This window comes from Clinocottus analis, unplaced genomic scaffold (assembly GCF_023055335.1).
Source record: "Clinocottus analis isolate CAN_PGR_092001 unplaced genomic scaffold, fCliAna1.0.p SCAF_1, whole genome shotgun sequence".
NCBI classification, from domain to species: domain Eukaryota; kingdom Metazoa; phylum Chordata; class Actinopteri; order Perciformes; family Cottidae; genus Clinocottus; species Clinocottus analis.
The window spans coordinates 878,697-895,425 of NW_027175820.1; the positions used below are offsets into that span (position 1 = coordinate 878,697).

General features: G+C 47.1%; 1 protein-coding gene across 2 annotated transcripts in view; it reads right to left on the bottom strand.

The window, feature by feature from the left end:
* The window catches only part of znf536 (zinc finger protein 536), a 198,880-nt gene that overhangs the window by 9,310 nt on the left and 172,841 nt on the right, over positions 1–16,729 (bottom strand). Inside the window, exon 8 of one of the 2 annotated variants that reach the window (XM_068576109.1) lies at positions 14,249–14,365. The exons of the other annotated variant lie outside the window; for it this stretch is intronic. Coding sequence (XP_068432210.1) covers positions 14,274–14,365 — 92 coding nt within the window. The 3' untranslated portion in view covers positions 14,249–14,273. The remainder of the gene's footprint in view (positions 1–14,248; positions 14,366–16,729) is intronic. 2 annotated transcript variants of the gene reach the window in all.

Consider the following 16,729-nt stretch of genomic DNA (forward strand, 5'->3'; position numbering starts at 1 on the left):
TATGAAAGGCCCTTAAAAGATTAATTTAGGAAATTATGTCAAAGAGAAAATCGACTGAAAATGGCCTCAGGGTTGGGAGAGTTGAAGTCTCTTCTCTGCTCACTGGTCATCCTCTTTTATTCAACTTCCACATCTCCTTTCACATGTAAGCGTCTGACACACGCATCATGTGACCTGAGGACCAGGAAGTCACTCGTTCGGTACGTAACCGGAGTAACAAAACTAATAAATAATCAACGTTGACTCGGTTCCACAAGGACTCGGACAGCAGCCTCCTGGGTGAAAGTCGGACTCGTCGCGGTCGTCTGACTCGTCTCTTCTTCCCTCCAGACGTCTGTGAGCGCCGTCTTCAGATGACCGAGAGGTAAAGAGATAAACCGGCTCGGGAGCGTCTGCCTGATTTTCAATAACTCTTTATTAATTAAATTGATATTCAGGACAGAATGGAGGGGGGTTTCTGGCGCCCCACTTTCTATCCATCAAAGAGAAGCTAGCACGTTGCATCATGGGACGAGTAGCATCCTAACCCATGCACCAGACCACAAGTAGGGTTATCTTGGGCTTTCCTGGGTCTATTTTCACTATAAAGGTACAGAAGTAACGCTCCAACGTGACAACACAGGGTCTATATTGTCTGGACGGCTGCTCATGCGTGGCGTCGTTAGCTCTGGGGGTTCCTGCAGGAGACCAGACCAGTAACCAGTAACACCTCAAAGACCGGCAGTCAACCCTCCTTAACTTTTTCTAAGTTCAGTTTCTCACACAATAAAAAAATAATAGCTCTAATTATCCTCCCGTATTGAAATGATGCTTTCTGGTCGCTCACAGCGTCCACTGGCCTTTCGCTGAATAACTCTTCTGTGTCTCTGTTGCCAAACCCCTCTCTCCCGTCCTGTCCCTCCCTCGCCCCCTTCCTCGTAAGCCTCTTCTCCATCCTCCATTCTTCCCTGCTTTCTCTCCTCCCCTGTTTTTTTTTTTTTCCTTCTTCTTCTCTCCACAGGCCGGAGGACAAGCCAAGCCGTGACAGGCACTCTAAACCCCCGGCATTAATGGAAGGAAATGGCATTCGATCCCTGTTTGATCTCCTAATCATTTCTGCTGAAATGATAATTAGTGCCCTTCCAATCCTCCCACAGAGGAGGAGAAAGGGTTGGGCTGAGAGGGAGGAGGGAAGGAAAGGGGTGAGGGGAGGGGGGGGGGGGGGGGGGGAGTAAATACATAAATAGAAGAAAAAAATAATAAATCCCTCTCGCTTTTCTAGACCCCAAATGACATCTTTGTCACCAAGCGGGCATGTTCATAACCAACAAGTGCTTTCCTCCCATGCAAATTTCCCATCCTTTGCACACAGAGGAGGGGAGCGAACACACTGCCGCACACACACACACACACACTCAAACACACACACACACACACAGTGCCTGGCGACGGCTGTCTGTGATTCTTTTCAGCTGACATAATCCTGATTGATTCGTTCAGCAGATAAAAACTGGGTCCACTTCTGGCCTTTTTAACTGGGGGGGCTGGAACATAATACGGCCTTTTATTCAGCAACAATGTAGCATAATGGCGCTGGAATGTGCAGAGGGGGGAAAGGCCACGTCTTAAACGCTTGTGACACACTGTGCTTTGAAAAAGCCCGTAGTGTAATGTAAAAGGGGGAGAGATAGAAAGAGCAACAACAACAAAAAAAAGCGAGAGAAAGAAATCATTAAACTGCCAGATTACCCATGTGCCCCGGCTCCATCGCAGGCAAATGAAGGCTGTTATTTTGGAAAACTTGTTTTCTTTCTTTTTTTGGGGTTTGTCTCTTCTGTGTGTGTGTGTGTGTGTGTGTGTGTGTGTGTGTGCCATGCAGATAACTCTGCGTTGCCTTCATTTTCTCACAGGGAAATCAAGGATTTGAGCTCTCGAGTTTCCCAAATATCACGGCCGCCCATCCTTCTCTGAAAAGGACGCTTTTGTCCCGGAATAGGTGAGATCATCTCATCGCCACAGACATTTCTTTTCATTCTTTTCTTTTGAGGGGGGGAGGGAGGTTTGTGCTTACATGAACTAACATCCTTCTCTCATTCTCTGAGATACGGACAAAGGCTGAAAGGCCAGTGGATGTTTGGATTAGAGCCCTCAGTCTCAGTTATTAGATGTGTTTCTACTCACGGTACCTCTGTGTGTGTGTGTGTGTGTGTGTGTGTGTGTGTGTGTGTGTGTTTCTTATCATTCTTACTGTCTACTTCCTCTCTTAACAGCTGTGTTTAAAATAAAATAAATACAACTTCTACAATCATCTGTTGTTATCGTACTATTATTTAAAATACTGCGACAAACGAGGTGGAGGAGAAAGTGATGATGAGGAAGAGTAGCTCTCTGAGTTGATAGAAAGAATGAATCCAGTTGAGAGAGTGAAATGTTCAATGTTCAATCCAACAATAAATAAGTATTCTTAAATTTGTGAAAAGTTGATATTGTAGAGAGTTTTTTACACAAATGTGTATATTTACAGCAGAATAATACACAGTGTAGTACTTCATTATCATGACCGGTCGTTAAAAATAACACTTCCTTTGCACTGAACACACACGCACACACACACACACACACACACACACACACACACACACACACGTGAACTCTTTCCTTTCTCTGAACTTCCTCTCCTCCGCTTGGTCTTCAAGTGCTGCGGCGGTGAGCGACAGAACACCAGAGAGCAGACGGCCTTCCTGCGAGTCAATTGTATTAATTGTCGGCGCTAATCTGCGAGCCGCGGCCCTCCCACAAGCGCGGCGGCGTTATCCGCACCGGCGCGGTGGTGGTGACATATCTGGTTACTAATTCGGTGTGGCACGAAGCCAGATGGGAGATGGGAAGGAAGAAGGAGTCTGTTAATCGGCCATTGAAATGTATCCCAGAAGCGACGACGACGACGGAGAAGAAGGAGGCGACGAGGAGAGGACACAAAGGGAGGCGACGCGGTATGGAGGACGTATGTACGGTGGATCAGAGGGAGGAGAACACGGCAGCAAATAGGGCAATATTATATAGGGCAATATGCATATATAGGGCAACGCTAAGTACGTTGCCCTGCTGCAGTCTATAGCACTCAGTCATGAAGACACACACAGGGAAGTAACGACCGTGAGTAATGGAGCCAAAATATCAGGCCCTTCATTAAATATGGATACTGGTGAGCCTTCCCTCAAACCTCAACAATCAGTGGTTTGAAATATCGACAGTGATCGTAAGCCCCCCAAAAAATGATGCAGGTAAATGAGCGAGAGGAGTTGAGGTCGTGAGGATGGAGGCAGGTGGGTGAGGAGGATTTTTGCATTGAAAAATGATCTGAAATGCTTTTAAAAGGCTTCATCTCAATAAGAACAGGGCCCTGATTCTATCCCAGTGTGTGTGTGTGTGTGTGTGTGTGTGTGTGTGTGTGTGTGTGTGTGTGTGTGTGTGTGGTCTTTAAATTCCCACAGGGCCACATGCGTCCCATGTTCACCGTCCGTCAAGCGGCTGGACGTCACTGGATTAGCTGCTAACGTGAGCGTCAGTCTGGAGTTCAGGGTGTTTCTGCGGCTGCACTTCACCTGGACGGCAGGTGTTGCATCGCCCCGTGTCATTGTCAGCGCAGCATGGCGGGGCGTTCAGGGTCAACAGGAGCCCCACAGTGTGTTTTTTTTGTAAATGTAGTGGTTCTCACACTGAACCGGTCTCGAGTCCCTTCAGAGGCCTCGAGGAGGAGGAGAAGAAAAAGGAAAACACGCCTCCTTTTGCATAAATCAATGGATTTCTATCAAACAATACTTAATGAATGTAGTTAGGACTCAAACACACAAAGACACAAATGGTTCCCACCGCGGTAAAGGAAGTCACAGCTCGGAATAAATACATTTTACACTGTATAAGATAAATACTATGCACAATGTTAATAGATAATATGATAATAAATGTGTTGAGTTCAATGTGAATGGTTTTCAGTTTGAAAGTAGAAGCTGTGTGCCATAAAATATGTTGAAAATAAGTTGAGAGAATTGTTTCTTCTTCTTTTCTTCTGCGTTTTGGCAGAAACATGAAGGATGCAAACACTAAACAATAGTTTAGCATTGCTAAACCATCGCTGACCCATTTATTTCCTTCCCCCCTCCTGAAAAAAACTCCCCATACACGCTTACTTTCACATCACCGCTTCAGTTTTTCCATGATGTAAAGAGAGAGAGAAAAGGCAGAGAAAGTGAGTATATTTTTTAAAAAAAGGAGAGAGAAAAGTGGAGCACCTGGCTTCTTTTTAACATGGTTTCACAGGCTCTTCGTGGTCTCTGATGATTCAACAGTTGCTGCTACAAACATCTGCTGCCTGCTCTTAGCAGATCTCAATTAAGGCTCACGCAGCCGGGCACGCCATTCCTTATTTATGCTTAAGCTTTTCCTTTTTTTCCCACCGTGCCAAACGAGGGAAACGGGCCAAAAGGTCTGAGAAACTCCACTTAAAGAGGACATTACGAGGTGGAAAGATGTTGAGAGGTGTTGGCAAGAGATTACAACAACAAAAAAAGAAGAAGAGGAAAAAAGCCGGGCCTTCCTGCCAACATTGGCAGCACTTTTAAGAAAATAACAGCAAGCATAAAAAAAAAAAGAGAAAGAACAACAAACGTCGACAAGCAGCAGCCTGGAGCCCTCCCTCATTTGTCTTTTACCCCGTACCCAAAAGAAAGAGCCGGAGAAGAAGAAGAAGAAGAAGAAGAAGAAGAAGAAGGAGTGAGTGTTGATATGATTATGTAAATGTAAACAGGATTTCCTGCCGACTGGAAGCCGTTTTTCTCTCTGACCCGTTCTCCTTGCAAATCTTCCATTTAAGACAAATTCCCCCGGGGAGGCCGCTCCGCCGTTACTTAACGGGATAATTATGATATACTAAACCTTTCCAAGATCAGCCCCCCCCCCCCTCCCGCCCGACACCCCAAACCCCTCCACTTCCTCCTCGTCTTCGCCTCCTCCCTGAATCTCTCTCTCTCCATTTCTCTTTCTCCGTGTCCCTCGCTCTCTTGTCATTTCCTCTCTGCTTTCCTTCCGTCTGTCCTCGACAGTCGCACTGATTTGTCTGCGAGCGCTAGCCGCATATAGCCGCGCAGACGCAGCCGCGCAGACTGATTTGGCTTTTTTTTTTTGCTTCTTCTTTTTTAAATTTTTTATCATCCAATACTGACGGCGCTATCTTTGGATTTGAAAGCTGTTAATATTGAATCCATGTTGACACAAATTGAATGCTAAAGGAAAATGTCCATGAATAATATGACGTCGTTGAATCGCTTTCCAATGAATGGATCGCTCGTATAGGATCAACATCGCAAAATAAAGAACATTTTACAAAAGAAGGAATGGAACAAATAACAAAATGAATTGTCAACAGCACTTTGTGGATCCTGCTCTCTGGAGCTACGGTAAAGAATGTCGCTCAATAATATCAAAATGTCAGCGTGACTTTGTTTTTTAAAGCATCAAACTCTATTTACAGGTTCTGCCATGAACCGTGCTCTCTTTCTGAATATCCTCCACAGAAACGATGCAATATACACATATGTGTGTTCCACTGCCTCCCTCTTTAAACTTGACTCTGTTCAGCTGAAGAAAGGCCTGAAGGAGGTGAGGACCGTCCCGTGCAGGACGTCCAGCTCCACTGCAAACAACAGGGGGCGCTCTCTCCCTCTCAGCTGACTGCTTCCTATTGTGTATTCTGAGAATAAAATACTTCAAGTTGCAATTAAAAACCATCCAAGCAGCGGAAAAACTAAACGTACGCCTCATGCAGGCGAAAAGAAACTTTCAAGTGGCTCCTGGAGGAAATCTCAACGTCACCAAAAATACACATTTCAACTGAAGAACACACAAAATAAATACTTCTACGACTGTTAATGTGAATACTTGAAGCCGGTTTCATTCAGCTGTGAAACTCTTCTTCTCTCCTCCTCGTCACTTGGACCTTCACAGTATGACCTCACCACGGAAAGATTGAACGGCAAGAGGAACATATCCCTCCGCTATCCCCACTGTGTGCGTGTGTGTGTGTTGCTTTTGTTCCAGGAGATCAGAGGGTGAGCGCAGCGTATTATGGATAACAGTCAGCTCTCACACACACACACACACACACACACACAAACAAACACACACTTTTGATATCAAGACTTTCAGAAATGTTAAAAGAGCGAGCCTCGAAATCACGCCTGCTCCAAACATTTCACGATGCAGACGCACAACTTAATTGCGATTCCGCGTGGGTTGTTTGGTTCCTTATTTACTCCCCGCAACTTTGTAACGGAGCCACACGTCAAACTATTTACGCGCTGGTGTAAGCACTCACGGCTACGACTCCTCTCGCCTGACAGCGGCCGTAAACAGAGGAGCGAGAGATCAAAACCGTTCGTCAGAGAGCGTGACAGATGACAGATATGGCAGGAGATTTTCCATGATCCTCTGCACACATGGGGGGGGGGGGGGGGATGAGAGAGGAGGGGGGGGGCTACAAAGGACAGTGAGAGAGAGAGAGAGAGAGAGAGAGACAGAGAGAGAGAGAGAGAGAGAGAGAGAGAGAGAGAGAGAGAGACAGAGAGAGAGAGAGAGAGAGAGAGAGAGAGAACAAAAAGAGGGGATGAAAATCAAATCAAAGAAAGGTTTCTTTCCATGTGAGGGAGAGCAGCAGCAAACAAATGGAGACATGAAAACTCCCCACTCTCAGTAATGTGTCCGATCAATTATTTACTGCCAAACAGTGTGTGTGTGTGTGTGTGTGTGTGTGTGTGTGTGTGTGTGTGTGTGTATGGGCGGGAGGGGGGAGTTTTTTTCTTCTTTTTTTGTGCTTGTTGGACCAGACGTCGGTCACAACCGTTAGCTCGTGCTAATTGTGACGGTCTGAAATGACACAGCCGTGACCCCCAGAGGGCCGGGGCCCCCCGGACCCTCCGGGCCCCTCGGCCCCCCCGGAGTGGATGGGTGCGTCGGACCCCTCAGCGGTCATCCTCAGACCGGGTCGGGCTCCTCTCAAAGAGGCTCGTCCTCTCTGCAGGGAGGAGAGACGATATCGCTGCGTATCGTTTGACTTTCATGTAAATGTACCTTTTTTTATTTATTACATTTTGTATTAATTCATCTCACATTTGTCTTATGTTCAGTATGTTTTTGTTACATGTAAAAACTCTTTGACGCCCGCGTCGTTGCACTATATATAACTATATAACTATAACTATAGTTATATGCACTCATTCATATTCATAAAGCTGTATAACAATAATTGTATTCAATTATAAAGCCTTTTGGAATGACTTATACGTTAAGTATCATAATAATTCATATTTTCTACTAATGGCTAGTTTTTGCAAAAGACAAAAGTCTGTTGTGATTCTCACGGTTATACATTTTATTAATGTTATAATGCATTATATCCACTCTAATAATGCATTTGAATATGATTTTAAGTTATTTTTAAGTGGCCATTATGTGATTTAAGTTAGTAAAATATAATAAAATCTATGTAACATATAAATGTCACAGATTTTTACTGAAGCAAAGAATAAAAATTATGATCCTTACAAAGACAACGTCAGCGGGTGACAACAAAGTAAAGTACTATGAAGATATTATAATGCTTTATAAGCATATATATATATATATATATATATATATATATATATATATATATATATATATATATAATGTGTATTCTCAGGTTTCATCTTGCTCTCCACAGAAAGACGTTTCAGCCAAAAATGTCTTTAATTTCACTTTAATGGAGCCAAATATATGCCAATTGTTGAACTTATACTTTTATGGTTAGTGGACATCTGAGGCTCATAATAACTGGTCAGTATCTTATTTTTAGAACGAAGAAATGCAGAAACAAGATATAAAAGTTGTCTTTTTACTTCTGCGTACGCTCACAACATCACGGTTTATCTCGTCCGAGCGTTACGATAAACTACTTCATGAGGATGCATCTACGACCCGACCGAGTAGAGAAGGATTCCCAAATAAACTCTCTCTCTCTCTCTCTCTCTCTCTCTCTCTCTCTCTCTCTCTCTCTCTCTCTCTCTCTCTCTCTCTCTCTCTCTCTCTCTCTCTCTCTGTGAGCCTCTCTCTCTCTCACCCTCAGCCATTGTTCTGCTGCTGAAATCCATAACATTTCTTTTGTTCCCCTACTTTCTGTAAGCCCGCTCTCTTATTTTCCCAAGGCCGAGAAACTTCAGACATGAGAACCCCTGATATAAAACCAGGGAAATTTACCTGGGATTAGCAGCCATTGACAAATAACCTTGGTGATAGATGCACAGTAGATTTGGTTCAAAGCTCTCCCGGCAGCCTCAAAAGAGATTAGTTCACTTCTTATCAGGTCAGCCGCGTCGCCTGGGAAATGTGTTTAAAGTCACATTGATTTATTGAAAGATTCCCCAATAAGAAGATATCTCTCGACTTAAGGAGTGTGTGTATGTGTGTGTGTGTGTGTGTTCGTGTGTGTCGTGTGAACGCGTGCCTCAAATAAATTACACCGCCTGTTCAAGCTTTTAAAAAAGAAATAAGTAAAAAGGTCCACACAAAGACGTCTCCAACAAACGAACGATGCGCTTCAAAAAAAGAAAAGAAAAGAGCACTTGGAGATAACTGCTGTTGAATAATGCCACTGGAGAGAGAGAGAGAAAGAGAGAGAGAGGGAGAGAGAGAGGTGCCCCACTCTGCCTCTACCTGTCTCGCCCGCTCTCTCAGCCTCTCTCTCCATTTACCCCATGCTGACAGTGCTGCTGAAAACAGTGATTGTACAGCGGTGAGACACAGAGCGACGCTGACAGGGAGGTATAATAAGGCCCCTTTGTTCCCCAGAGAGAGAGAGAGAGGTAGAGAGACATGCAGAATGAGAGGGGGGGGGGCGAGGGGGGGGGGGGGCTTTCATTTACACCATTACCTTCTTAAGCGTCATTATCGGGCCGAGGAGACGACGACTGTGGGAAAGGGTTAGTGGGCTGGACGAGGGGGGGGGGGGTCCGACATGTCGCTCACCGGGTCCGTCTGAGGGACGATGTTCTCAGATCCTCGCTCTCACACACACACACACACACACACACACAGACACACACACCAACTTTTGAGTCGTTCCCCTTTTTGTTTTTATCGGGTTCTTCACGTTTTATCCGAGTCGATGTTGTTGCGGAACGTCTCATTGCCAACCATCAAGCCTTACACACACACACACACATGCATGCACACACACACACACATGCATGCACACACACACATGCATACACACACACACTCCTCTCTTCTGAATTCAGGTTTTTTCCCAGACACCCGATTCGCTCACTTTCGGGCCGACAGGAGCGTCGGTGAGGATGGCCGCCGACGTTTCTGCGATGGAGTGTGCTTCAACTTCAAACCACACACACAAACACACACACGCACACACACACATACACGCACACGCACACACACACCTTAACGACGTCTTAACTATCTCATGAAACTTTCTGACTATCTAAAAATTGCTTCCTGCAGCAAAAGCCAAGGAGTGCGGAGGCGAGGAAGTAAGAACGCTTCAAAACAAACTTCTGCTCTCAAGTGTTAGTCCCCCCCCCCTTTCTCCCCTCACCCCCCACCCCCCTCCCCCCATTCCTTTCACAACTATATCTGTAACTTGTGTCTCTACTTTCTCTTTGTGCAATGTGCTGCGCACTATGGATGCCCTGCAGGATGCGATTCTTCTATCCGCACCATTACTGCGTCTCTCTCTCCTCTTTGATGCTGAGGCCTTTCGCTCCCCGCCTGCCCCCCCCCCCCCCCCCCTCCGCCCCCAGCTGTAAGTATGAACACTTCTTCCTTCCAACCCGTTTTAAAGCGGTTCCTCCAAACTGGACTTGGACCACCGTGGATCTCACTTTGTGCTCGGGGTGATGAAACTTTGTTGTCGCCAAAAGTTGGACGAACTCAAAAAGAAAAGCACGAGATTTCCCCTCGTTGGTACCAAAGACAGCGGTGTCCACCTCCTGCCTGTAATTCCACCTCTCCCTCTCTCTCTCTCTCTCTCTCTCTCTTGTATAACATCTCAATGTACAATTTTTCGAGGGTTCTATCCTCCTTGTGCCTCCCCCCTTCATCCACATAGCTCCCGCCTCCCTGTCAGTCTCTTCCCTCATGCGTCCGCCATGCCTTCGTCTATCTCTCCCGCTGTTTGCTTTTAACTCTTGAGGTCATCCGGGACCCCCGGGCAGCTCTCCCAGAATGCCGAGCCGGCTAACGTCCTGCCGAGCCGCCTTCTGGACGGAGCGGCCAGCCGGCGCCAGGACTGGATCGGGCGCTCGCTGCTCGAGCGCGTGTTCAGCCGCCGCGTGCAGCCACAGAGAGGCGGGAGGGGGGGGGGCGAGCTGCAGAAGCAGGTTTTCTTCGGCCTCCGGTTCAACACGGACGGTACGAGAACCGCCGAGCGAAACCTCTGGTTGTTCGACGCACACGACTCGTAGCATTGTAACATCAATAAATCATTACCACCTTCGTTTGTCGGCGTCAGTGTTTAATTACCACAAACAACCGAGCGAGGAGACTGGCAGCTTCCACTGGCATCGCCGACGTGTTTCACGTCGCGTGCCAGAGCGCTTCATGGCACGAGGAGATGTTTCTTTAGGACGCAAAGATAGCGATGAAAGGGCAGCTCCTGATTGATCTTTCACCATGAAATCCATCTCTGGTGTCGTTAGCAGATACCTTCGTCCTCAGATCTCCTCTTTCATCTTGTTCACAGTCAGATCAACTCCAGATGCAGGAATGGGCGTCTCAGACCGCAAGAAGCCAGTTAACGGTTAATATTGTTCAGCTTTTTCCAGGTTTGTTGAGCTTAATTAACACTGTATTCAAATCTTCACGTCGTATTCAGACGGACTACGATGCGCAGCATCTCACACAAAAACAGGGAGTTGAGAGCAAAAGGATTTTGAGCATTTCATTCAGGATTTGGTGGCTTTGAGCCGAGAGCCTCAAAAAAATCCAGTAAGAAAGCGTCTGGCTAACGAAAAACACAAGCCGTCTGTGGTTGAAGGAACCCCCGAAGGCCCCAGAGGCCCCAAAGGGCCCAAAGGCAGGGCTCGCTGCAGATTTTGTTTTTGCACGGGGACGTGGACTCACAAACAAACAAACCGGGGCCTTGACAGTCGGTCGGAGTCGCTGCGAGGCCTCCGGACCTGCTCTGTCGCGCCTTCAGCGCTCGCAGGAGGGGAAGTTTGGGGGTCCGAGTCCAAGTGAAGCGCCGGCGCCGGCGCCAGCGCCGCAACATGTTCTGGAAAAAGCCAGCGATGCGGCGGAGAAGAAGCGAACGCGGGAGCCCGACGTGTCTGTGTCGGCGCTCAAGTGGAAAGCTATAATTAGCGATGGAGTCGTTGCATGAGTAGTTTAACTATGCTCAAAGAAACACGCAACAACAACGCGGGGCCTCCATGTCGAGTGTGTGTGTGTGTGTGTGTGTGTGTGTGTGTGGGGGGGGGTAATAATAAGATGACAAGGAATCAGTAGTCAGACATCAACGTTTGAATGTCCCACACACACACACACACACACACACACACACCTCCTCCCCCTTCACTGTGGCGGCAGCAGTGATCTCCGTGAGAGCGTGTGCCTCCATGTTCACGTGTGTGCACGTGCTCATCTATAAGTGTCCATCCTGTGCATACAGACGAGGTGCAGGGGGGATCAATACATCACAAAGGGAGCAAAAAAACAATATCGCAGCATCGGTGTCTATAAAACGCCCGTGTTTATTCAATAGGGGAGGGGGGGAGACGAGGTGGGGGAGGCCGAGGAGCGGCGTGGACCGAAGACGGATGAAGAGAAATCAATGTGCATTCAAACAAACGGCTCGCGCATCGAGACCAAGCGGTCCGTCCTCGACGCGGACGGGCATGGATCACACGATCTCACGCGCCCCGCGGCGACGGAGGGGTCAAGCTCCTCTCCGAGAGCGAGACGAGAGCTCCGGCTGACCGGTGTCAGCTTTTCACTGATGTACATTGATGATGGATGTGTCTGATGGTCATTCATGATTTGTTTTACGTGTGATTGGAGTCTGAAGTTCATCACAAACTAGATGAAAATCACACAACGACTGAAGTTCGTTTCCACACACTCGAGCCTGACGTTCGGTAGATTCATTTGATTTACAGGTAAAGTGACATAAGTTCATCCTCCGTGACCTCCCGCTCATTTTCATACATGGATCCAGAAATATATATCTCTCTCTTAACATTTGTGTTTCAGCCTGACAGCGGATCTCGCCGACGTGCCTCTTGTGGAATCCGTCTGCGTGGCGAGCGGCCGGCCGGCGTTTATCACGCGGAGACAGTTATGAAGTCTGAAAGAGCGCGAGGGAGAGAAGACACACACACGGCGAGAGAGAGAGAGAGAGAAAGAGAGAGAGAGGACTGTAGGGAGGAAGAGAGAGAGAGACGGCTGCACAGGTCTGAGAACAAAGTGTCGGCCGGCGTCAGTCAAGAGCCGCATCAAACAAGCCGAGCTCTTTTGGACACAATGATATCGACGGAATGTCGAGGACAACAGCGACTGACAGGGAGTGTAGGTGTGTGTGTGTGTGTGTGTGTGTGTGTGTGTTCACAGCTGGGTTTGCGTGCAGCATGATTACCACCGGTGCATCTTGGTGTGTGCGTGTCTGTGTGTGTGTTTGTGTGTGTGTGTGTGTGCCTTGTCAAAAACAAAGGAATCCAAATACACACTCGCGCATGAGCATAAATATCACTGGCTGTCAGTCAACTTCAAACAATGCAGCTGTAATCTGCGATAACATAAATACGAGCAGCTGCGCGGAGCCCGACGGAGCGACCGCAGCGGATGAAGAGCGGCGAGTGAACCGCGGACCGCCTCCGACCGCTGACGGCGCCTCCATCACGTCTGCAGCGGAGCGGAGATCTGAGTGGAGGTTCAGAGGAACGGGTTGCCGGTTGACTTCCAGCGCCATTCTTCTTTTTAGGAAAAATAAATAATGCAAAAAGAGATGTGAGCCGGAGGGGTCCGGTGGGGGCCGGTAGGGGCCGGTGGGGGCCGGTGGGGGCCGGTGGGGGCCGGTGGGGGCCGGTGGGGGCCGGTGGGAACTGCGAGAGCGCCGTCCGGACACGTAACCACCGCGAGGACTCTGAATCCCAGAGGTCTGTGTTCCACTCTAACGGTCTAACAGGGTTCTGCCTCCCATCAATAATCCCAGTTGTCATACCTCCCTGTCGACAAGAAGCAGATCATGCTTCCTCTCCCACACACACACACACACACACACACACACACACACACACACAGAGTCTTTGATGTCTCCCCAGTGGATATATTCTATTTCCTATTTCCGTCATCACCTGGTTCTGATTTAGAGGTCAGGAGTGGAGGGGGGGGGCGTCACCTCATGCTTACACTGACAATCTTTCTTTCTGCTGCTGAAATTTTGTTTCAAACACTAAAACTTTTTTTTGTCTTTTTTCCTTCTCCAGCGTTCTTCCACCTCTAGTGATTATGTAGAGGAAATAAAATGCAAATAAACGTTGGACATATGTGAAACATGTGCTGCACACTTGTGGCCATGCGTTCCCTTTCTCCGTTTCCTTCTTCTTCTTCTTCTTTTTAAATGAGGGGAACAGTCATCCGGCGTGGAACGAGTCGTGCTGCCTGACACATCTTCTCGCCGCCTTTCCAGCGAAGGAGACAAATGAAGAGCTTTGCTTGAGCGAGGACAGTGTCTGGTGTCGACCTCTAGATGGTGCTGATCCTTTAGATGTGTGACTCTCAGATATGCGTGTGTGTGTGTGTGTGTGTGTGTGTGTGTGCGTGTGTGTGTGTGTGGCTCTGCACATGAGCATTATGTGTGACAGACAGAGCAGAGTGTGTGCAAACAACCTGTGCGTGTTGTTGTATTGCTTTTTTTTTTTTTTGTGTGCCCAAGGATGGAGACATACATGTGTAAGAATCATCCGCTTTCTGTGTTGCGCGTCTGTGTGTGTGTGTGTGTGTTTTCTTCTTCTTTTATTTATTTTTTCCCCCTTTCCCCGCAAGACAATAAAAACATTAATTTGCCCTGAAATCATTCCTGACGTGAATGTAGAGCGGTGCCCATTGGAACCCAGTAATGAAGCATGCGGCATCTCGCCGGCTCCTAATTTGACTAGTTAAATGACTCCATTACGTGTCTAACAGACAGAGGCAAATCATTTCTGGTCAGTTGAGGCTCACTTACCCGCATCCTGGTGGTGGGGAAATGTCTATGTCTCTGGCTGGCTGGCTGACTGACTGAGAGGCTGGCTGGCTGTGATCTGGCTCACGCTGCCTGCCGCTGCCTCCTGATTGGTCTTTTCTAAAATGGAGTGATGTTTAGAGTACATGTGAGGGGAAGGCCAGACAACACACTCTGGGAAGAATGAAGGAGGACAGGAAAAGTGTATCTGTGTCTGTGTTTGTTATGCATCGATGTGTCTGATGTCATCAAATCAAGGAATGAGATTTATCCAGAAAATATGTATAAATATATAATGTGTTGGTGTTTTCACATTTCCCCAATTTGGGAAATCAAATCCTTGTCAAACGGTGTGATTTGGCTTCTGACAGAGACACGAATAAATATATATATATATATATATATATATATATATATATATATATATATATATATATATATATATATATATATATATATATATATATAGAGAGAGAGAGAGAGAGAGAGAGAGAGAGAGAGAGAGAGAGAGAGAGAGAGAGAGAGGATTAAAATATATTGAATTATTAAAAGGACTACCTGCTGTCCATCACTGTCACTTAACACATGTAAAATGTGAAGTGCTGTCCCAGCAGCCACTGGGTGGACATCTGTTACCGCACACACACACACACACACACACACACGCGCACAGAGTGACACCCCACATTTCTGCGTTCAAAGGAGAGAAGCAATTCATTTGTTTATCGCCGTTGAAAAGCGACACATGTACGTGGATCTGCTGCCATCTGAACCCGATCCCCCGCGAGACGCCGGCGCTCCGGTTTGGACTCGTCTCCACTTGTCAAAATGACCATAGGGGGTTTATTTTTATTTATTTTATTGTTGCCATTTCTTTCTTTGCAGGGCTCCTAAAACTTTGCTCTGATTATAACACGACCAGCCAGTTAATTATGAATATAATGAAGAGTCCAGACAATTAAAGTAAAACATACATTTCTTTTTTTCACTTACATCGCGATGGGTTTGGATTTTGACGCATAAATAATTCCACACATTGACAATAAAAGAAGCATAACAGGTGTTATGATATTCATACGGACATGCATTTTTTATATTGCTCTTAAGGGGTAAATTCCATCGTCAAAATGTGCTGCTGGTCAAACACGATGAATTCATGGAGGAAGGAGCGCACCATGAGCGTCAAAACGAAACAACAGAATGAGCAAGTCTGTCTAAAATAAAACGACTAACGTGTGTGTGTGTGTGTGTGTGTGTGTGTGTGTGTGTCCAAAGATGTCTGACATTTTCTGATGAGTGTGCGAGAGAGTCTGTGACGATACGCCTGTTTAATGTGGATCATCCCTTATGTTCTTCATCTTACAACGAGAGATGCACAGGTAGAGCGACACACACACACACGCACACACACACACACACACACACACACACACACACACACACACACACACACACACAGATTAGCAGTGTCCACTCTGGTACAATCTTCCATCACACTATGTACCCTACTAAGACATAAGACGTGCACCGATTAGCTCTGGAAACATTCAACCTTATGAACCTCGGACTGGCTGCTTTGGCACGTGCATGCCAGTCTGGTGGTGCATGCACGTGTGTGTGTGTGTGTGTGTGTGTGTGTGTGTGTGTGTGTGTGTGTGTGTGTGTGTTCCGTGAAGCCTGACAAGATGTCCTGCTGATTCTTCTGTTGGATGCGATGGGGTGATGAGTGACATGCCTGCATCAGCGATAGCAGTCTGTCTGAATAGATTCACTCCAACAAAAAGAGGCTGGTGTGTGTCTCTGTGTGTGTGTGTGTGTGTGTGTGTGTGTGTGTACATGTGTGTGTGGGTCAATCAAACGCAAAATGCAACAAAAAAAAATGCTTTGAAGTTAGTCATCTACACTAACATAGACTCTCCTTCCAATCACATATTCGTCTTCTACCCATTTGATTTGCTCTCTCTCTCTCTCTCTCTCTCTCTCTCTCGTTCTCCCTGCACCCCCCCCCCCCCTCCACGCCCCCTCCCCCCAGGCACACTGTGTGTCAATAATGCTACCAGCTGCTCCACTGCTGCTGCTTCCAGAGAGAGAGAGAGAGAGAGAGAGAGAGAGAGAGAGAGAGAGAGAGAGAGAGAGAGAGAGAGGCCTAAGTCTGGTGGACATAAAGGGCTTAATGTGATAGGTAATTATGTAGTCTGATCTCACATACAGGATTTAAGAGCTAACTATACCAGCCGTCTCCTGGAGACTCTCTCTCACACACACACACACACACACACACACACACACACACACACACACACACACACACACACACACGGTGGTGTCTATAAATATTCGCCATATGACGGCGAGATGGACGGATGGATGGGGAGATGGATTGATAGATGGGCGGGTAGATAGCGGGGGCTATTAGCCTGTTAGCCTGTTAGCCTTTGCGGCGGCGGCGGCGGCGCGCGGAATAAAGGCGGCGGGTGAACTTTG